The 7,065-nt window shown below is 40.8% G+C and overlaps 1 protein-coding gene across 2 annotated transcripts; it reads left to right on the top strand.

Moving 5' to 3' along the window:
* Positions 1-2,198: 2,198 nt before the first annotated feature.
* Positions 2,199-6,389, top strand: LOC112452290 (kinesin-like protein KIN-14C). Of its 2 annotated transcripts, XM_025012410.1 has the most exons (7): positions 2,199-2,758; positions 2,864-3,065; positions 3,162-3,317; positions 5,020-5,155; positions 5,247-5,647; positions 5,744-5,763; positions 5,854-6,389. In XM_025012410.1, the coding sequence occupies exons 5-7, from the start codon at positions 5,632-5,634 to the stop codon at positions 6,247-6,249; spliced, it is 432 nt and encodes a 143-aa protein (XP_024868178.1). In that variant the 5' UTR covers positions 2,199-2,758; positions 2,864-3,065; positions 3,162-3,317; positions 5,020-5,155; positions 5,247-5,631; the 3' UTR covers positions 6,250-6,389. The 2 variants fall into 2 exon arrangements, with proteins under 2 accessions (XP_024868178.1, XP_024868177.1); XM_025012409.1 differs by lacking the exon at positions 2,199-2,758 and having other exon boundaries at positions 2,775-3,065.
* The last annotated feature ends 676 nt before the right edge of the window (positions 6,390-7,065 follow it).

The raw sequence follows: 7,065 nt of genomic DNA, 5'->3' as shown, positions 1-7,065 counted from the left end.
GCTTGGGTGGCACGACAACCAACATTTCAAGAGGCAGCGCAAAAAAAAAAGGAAGCAGAAGCTGCAGACACTGCCACTGGAACAAGCCAACGCAGACGCCGACGCCGATGATATTGAGGACGAAGCACGAAGTACATCCTTCATGTCTCGAAGCGCGGGAACTCGTTAAGCCTCCTCTCACGGTGCAAAGTTCACGGCTGCTTCACGGAGATCCTTATCTACCTAGTCGCGGAAATAACAAAGGATAAAATCAATTATAAGCACATTTATTTATAGTTTAGGATATATATTAACATAAAATCTCATCAAAATTTGAATTATACGTTTTTCATTTTTTCGTCCAATATCCGGTTTTTGTTAGATTCGCCCCACTGTGCGCCGCCACTGAGCCAGCCGAGACCACGCGCCATGCCGAAGATCACCGGGATAGAGAGGACGAAAGTCGACCTGGAGGCCATACGGAGCCGGCTAAAACCTCTGGCACCGCCACCAACACCGGCCAACAACCGCGATATCAGAGCCGAGTCAACCGGACGTGCAAACGACTGTACGTGCGAACGGATTGGTATTGCGCGAACGCGACGCCTATAAAAGTGTCGAAACGAACGGACTGAGGTGCGAATGCTCGACACAACGAACCGGCTGACCGAGAGGAAGACGCCGAAACATAATGCCGTACCAGAGACCGGCGGGAATCGACCCGCGCGATCCGATGCGACGACCAGTCGACGAAAGAGACCGAGAACGACGTAACGTTCTCACCCGGGAGATTGAGAGGGTCGCCATGATATTGCAGAACCGGCAACAATCACGCCAGGTCCTACAATACGCCGAATCATACGCGGTACAATTACCGCCGATCGATCGTGACGAAGAACAACGTCTGGACGACGATAGCCAGGCGAACATTCGGCTGGCAAAAGCGATCTCGGTGTGCGAAGAAGGACGATTGCGCACTTGGAAGAGATGCGTCGATACGACGATCGACGACCCGATCGACGGCACGACAATGGCCACGGCCCTTGTCACAGTGACGCAACAATGCAGCGGGGAGAGACCGATGCCACCGCCCTACCGCATCGTCATAGATGTAAACGGGGATGGCATTAGAGCCAGATCGTATCTCCATAATTGCAACGCGGCAGCCGACAACAACAACGATCGCGATGAAACGATCGTTGATGAACGAGCGGCGAGAGAAGAAACGGCAGCGACGGCGGCGCGACAGCGACGCGAAATCGAAGAGCTGCCACGATTGTTAACCTCGCGATTGCACCGCGGTGACCGAGAGATTGGCCAGGTGACTCCAATAAAACCGACGGCGTAATCGCCAAGACAGCGCAAGCAAGGAGTGATGACGCCGAGGATGGTGACCCAGCAGCAGCAGCAGCAGCCGCGACCAGAGACATCAATGCCAAGCGAAGCAAGTGGAGGTCAACGGACAAACGGGGCAGCGAGCGGCATGGAAAACAATTCCGAAGCGGAATCGATGTCAACCCCGACAAGAGATCGAACGCAACAACACCGTCGAGCGAGGCAACGTTAAGCAGACCGGCGAGCCGGCGGACGGAGGGGTCCGAAAGCGGGGAGATAGGGCCGGAACAACGGCAACGGAGCGACGGACGCAACAACGATGACGAGGTACGACAGGTTTCTTCTTCTTTTTCGTCTCGTTATTGGTACAGCTTTCCTTTCGTATTTGCATCAATCATTATTCGATTCGGTAGGTACAACAGGCGAACCTCGCGGAGCAGGCGACCTACGAGATCGCGACGACCGATCAAATTAGATCCGCAACAACTGTCGAAGCAATGGGCGCGATGGTCGAGGTGGAGGAGGAAGAGAACGCACCACCGAACGAAACAACAACGAGAACGATGACCAATCGAGACGCAACACCGCATGGTGATTTCTGCCCAGTGCTCTGAATGTCAACGTGAAGAAATTCAAGCAAGCGCGGGTAAACGGCGGGAGTAACTATGACTCTCATTATGGTAGCCAAATGCCTCGTCATCTAATTAGTGACGCGCATGAATGGATTAACGAGATTCCCACTGTCCCTATCTACTATCTAGCGAAACCACTGCCAAGGGAACGGGCTTGGACAAATTAGCGGGGAAAGAAGATCCTGTTGAGCTTGACTCTAGTCTGGCACTGTAAGGAGACATGAGAGGTGTAGCATAAGTATGCTACTAACAGACCCCCGCCGATACCAACCACCGGCCCGACGGCACCTCCAGAGGCGGCCACGGGCAAACAACCCAGGCGGCTACGGGCTACGACACACCACTACGTTGCGATCTTACGTTTATATACAGATACATATTGTATAGTTTTAAGAGGTGCCATAGCGCACATTACACGCGTTACATAATAACAATACGTCTTTTTTTTACAATTATACCATTATTGCAGGGCTACTTGATGAAAAAGGGCTTCCTGCTGCCAACGTTGCGGTACTTCTGGTTTGTGCTGCGTCCTGGTGAATTGACGTATTATAAAGATCCCCAACAGAAAGAACCGTCCGGATTAATACTGCTGAATGCCAATTGCTGGGCCGATACGCTGACAAACGGTGAAAAAGCCCGATAGAAGATTCGTGCTGAGCACCCCCGAACATAGATGCATCGAGCTAGTGGCAGAGGATCACAAAGGCAGACTGCAGTGGCTCGCGGCATTGCAAACGGCCATTCAGCATTCGGGCGAGAAAATCGGCTATCAGAGAAGTTTGGCCAATCAAAGAAGATCCTTGCGACAAGTAAATTAAAACAAATAAATTGAAACAGAAAAATATATATGTTTTAATTAGAACAGATAACAATTTTACTTGGAATTTATTTCACAACGTATTGCTGCTTGCTAGGCTACTAAACAGGAAAAAGAAGAGACCAAGCTGGAACTATAACACGAGAGGCAGGCTAGAATCGCCGCCGAGATCCAAGCTCGGAAATTGGAAACTCTGTCAAAGGAAGAAGGTGCCAAGGTTCAACAACTAGAAGATGTTAAACAGAAGCTAGAATTACTGCTGCAAGAAGAAAAGCAGGCCCTACGCGACGCGGAAATAGGTAAGATTAATGTATCTACTGTATTTAATTTTTATCACACCATGTTCTTGTAAGATTGTAGTATAATTTAGATACGCGCTATGTACGCATTTACAGTACGAAATTTACAAGCGAGAGTACTACGCGAAGAATAGGAAAAGAGAGAACAATTGGAGAGATTGCAGCAGAAGCAACAAGAATTGCTGGAGATGGAAAAGATGAAAAGAATGGAATTTGAGCGGATGCAGAAAAAAAACGAGCAACAGTTGCAAGGTATATAAAATCCAGAAGATAAAAAAATTAAACATTAAATTGTTAATCATATTAATAAACGTAATCACGTAACGTTTTCGTAAATTTCTCCAATCTTTTTTTCTTCAATTTCTCAGTGTTTATTCTAGATTATATTCAGATTATTTCCAGATAAAAGTTATAATTATTCATAATCTGCTGTTTATGTGACAAATTTCTTTGTGATTTCTCTCTCGTATACGGCTTTCCCTAAAATGTGTTTGTTATATTAGACATGCATACTTTTTTCACGTTTCTTGAAATGAAATTATATTTGAAAAATAGCTAAATAGCCCAGATGTCCAAGAAATATCTTATTGTTAAAGACATTCCTATATTTTAAGTACGTTCCTTGCAGTGCGATTCTATAATTCGTTACGCCAAAAATGCTTCGAAACGTTTCTCTTCTCCTTCTATCTTTATTGAAAGAAAGGAGAAGAAGAATGTTTCAAGACATTTACAGTATCAAATTGACTGTAAAGTCATATCTACTATATTATATATTACAACAACAATGTAATGATAACGATGACTCGTAACAAGTTACAGATTCACACCGCGGTCACTACATGTCAGGCATAAATCCAAAAAAACTTATAAATTAAGCATATATGTGTTATTAATATTTATCATTAATATCCACGGCACACAAATAAATGTTGTCTTACGTAGCTAGTGATCACGTGTGTTCTTGTCTGAACACGAACACTGAGAAGTCTTGGACACGAATGCGCAAAATTTTTTGAATTTTCAGCAAAACCGTTCTTTCGGTGTTTTTGCAATGAGAATAACGAGTTACGGTAACGATAAGTTGCTTTTTTGAATGAATAACGGTAACGAGTTACGGTAACGATGAGTTACTTCTTTCAATGAGTAACAAGTAACGGTAACGAGTTACTTCTTTTAAGAATAACGAGTTGTATACAGTAACGATAATTTACTTTTTCAATGAGCAACGAATTACGGTAACGATTTACTTTTCAAACGTAACTTTCCCTGATATTATATTATTAATTAATACACCCTAAGATTATAGATATTATTAATGAATTATTTATTTATTTGAAATATATTATTATAAAATATTCTCAAAATATATGTTGGGACAACTTTGCCGAGTAATTAAGAGTGCTTCCGCACAAGACTCTCGTATAGTAATGTAGCGTAACGTAACGTAGATCAACGCATTACTATACGAGAATTTTGTGAGGATACCCTTACAGTCATGATGAACGAATATCTAGAGACGGAGCACGCGCTCTGAATATGCCCCGATACGCATGCAATTTCAAGTGAGAAGGCATTCCTGTCCCCGTGTGTACAACTTTTCACGAAAGATATAATTTTATCAAAAACACGAGGCTTTTCTAAAAATTTTTTTAGCACTAAATTGAGAGGTAGTGTAACAATATTCGTTTTTTTTTTGTTAATAGTTGTGTAGTTTGTTTGCGTTTGCGTAATGAAAGAGAAGATGCAATAATTATTTTCTTTGGCATGAATAAAAAACCATTGTCTTTAAAAAATTTAAGCGTCATGTGTGTACGGTCTTGAAAACTTGTAACGATTTTTTCATAACTTTTAGTTTTCCACATAGATCTGTTAATTCTTCATATTCAGGTTGTAATTAAAAGATATATTACTTATCTCTTTCTGTTAATCTATTAACAGCTTGTTATATTTACAGCATCATGCCTTGGACTGTGTGCAGGTGCAAGAAAACGAATTGTTTCACCAATAATCAATGCATATGCGTAAGAGAAAGCATAGCATGCAGAGAATCTTGTCTGTGCCGCGATAAAGGGAGAAAACAGTGCATTGATGTAAGTATAGATATTTAATATAATAGTATGATACATAATTATTATTTGATATATTTATTATTATTTTTTTTTTTTTTTTCATATCAAATAGCCAGCAGTGGCATCGACCAGCACTGCAGTTTCAACTTGTACTGACGAGTTTCGGCTTTTAACAGTAAAAACGGGTGCCATAAAAAAGACCAGCACTGCAGTTTCAACTTGTACTAACGAGTTTCGACCTTTAACAGCAAAAACGGGTGCCATAAAAAAGACCAGCACTGCAGTTTCAACTTCGACTCAGACCTTAAATGAAAATGAAATGGAAATGGTAAATGCCTTGCAAAAGCGTTTGCAGGAAACGGAAAAAAAAGCAGAAAAATGGGAAATTTTTGCTGATAAGATGGAGACAGAGAACAGGAAATTGCATAATGTAATCCATGAATTAAAAGGAAACATTAAAGTCTTTTGTCGAGTGCGTCCATTGACGCAGAAAGAAAATGAGCAGGAGAAAGCGTAAGTAAATGTGTTTTGCAATTATTAGAGAAAATTTTGTATAAAGTTTTTGAGAAGATCAAATATTTATATTTTATCGTTTATTTTTTGTTAAAGGGAGAAAACAGTGCATTGATGTAAGTATAGATATTTAATATAATAGTATGATACATAATTATTATTTGATATATTTATTATTATTTTTTTTTTTTTTTCATATCAAATAGCCAGCAGTGGCATCGACCAGCACTGCAGTTTCAACTTCGACTAACAACGGTTCAACTTCGACTAACATTCGGCCCCTGACGGTAAAAACGGGTGCCGTAAAAAAAAATTTAACGAGACGTTTAGTAGAATTAGAAGAAGAAGAAGAAGAAGCAGAACTTGAAGCAGACTTAAATACTAACGAGTTGGATATGGCTACCGGCGGAAAGAACAAGAAAGATTTAGCGAAACGACTACAGCAGTCAGAGGATTCGCGTAATGCGTGGCAAGAAAAAGCCATAAAACTTGAAAACGAGCTTCAGGTGGCTTCCACCTTAAAGGTGGAATTGGAAATGAAAATTGATACCTTGCAAAAACGTTTGCGAGAAGTAGAAAAAGAAGCAGAAGAATTTCAATAATTCCTACGAGTAAATGGTAAACATAAAGTATACGGCTTCGTATAATATACCAACAAATGGTCAGGCTGAACGTTTTATACAAACAAGTTTTACATTGTATAAACTGTGATTCTTTAAATGTCGATTTAGCATTAAATAACGTACGGAAATTATTGTAATTTAAAAATAAATAGTTCTTATATAAATTACGCACCAAGAACCGCGTTGTCACTCTCATAACCAAATCACTATATTATTTTTTATTATCAAGAGTCTTAAAGAATTTTAGCATTAAATAAATTATTATTACAGTATATGATTACTTATCAATGTATGCAGCAAAATAACTTTTTTCTTAAGAAGGGGTAGATGTGTGTTCATTTTACGCGCGCTCTACTGGATTAGACGCTCTAGGATAAGACGCGCTAAAGTAACTGGATAGACAAAGTACTGCAATCACAGACATCTATATTATACATCCATGGACAACGATTCGTCCAATACACGGACCTTATAGATATGGACTGGCAACTGCCTACAGTTTATTATAATGTACAGAAAAAGTTAGAGAAAGAGCCATCTTCTCTCTTTTTTTCTTTCCATACTTCCGGACACTTTGGAGAGAGAAGTATATTTCTCTCTCTTTTCCTCTTTCGGTGCTTCCGGACATTTTAGAGAGAGAAATACGTGACAAGATGTGCTATATATGTATTGCCAGTCCATGGTCAATATTGCCTTAAATTTCGCTACATGCTTTTGCTCACCAAATATCGCAGGCCCAATTTTTGAACATTTAAGTAATTGGGAAAAAACGCAAGAGACCGCGATAAAAACATA

The sequence above is a fragment of the Temnothorax curvispinosus genome, unplaced genomic scaffold (genome assembly GCF_003070985.1).
Source record: "Temnothorax curvispinosus isolate PA1 unplaced genomic scaffold, ASM307098v1 QBEX01003196.1, whole genome shotgun sequence".
In the NCBI taxonomy this organism is placed as follows: domain Eukaryota; kingdom Metazoa; phylum Arthropoda; class Insecta; order Hymenoptera; family Formicidae; genus Temnothorax; species Temnothorax curvispinosus.
Note: the sequence above shows the minus strand (reverse complement) of the source record. Positions and strands in the feature narration are given on the sequence as shown.

Excerpts from the sequence above, each read along its gene's own strand:
- LOC112452290 (XM_025012409.1), top strand. The coding sequence starts at position 5,024 with ATGCCTTGGACTGTGTGCAGGTGCAAGAAAACGAATTGTTTCACCAAT. Across the intron at positions 5,156-5,246 it reads GGAGAAAACAGTGCATTGAT|CCAGCAGTGGCATCGACCAG; the intron begins GTAAGTATAGAT and ends CATATCAAATAG.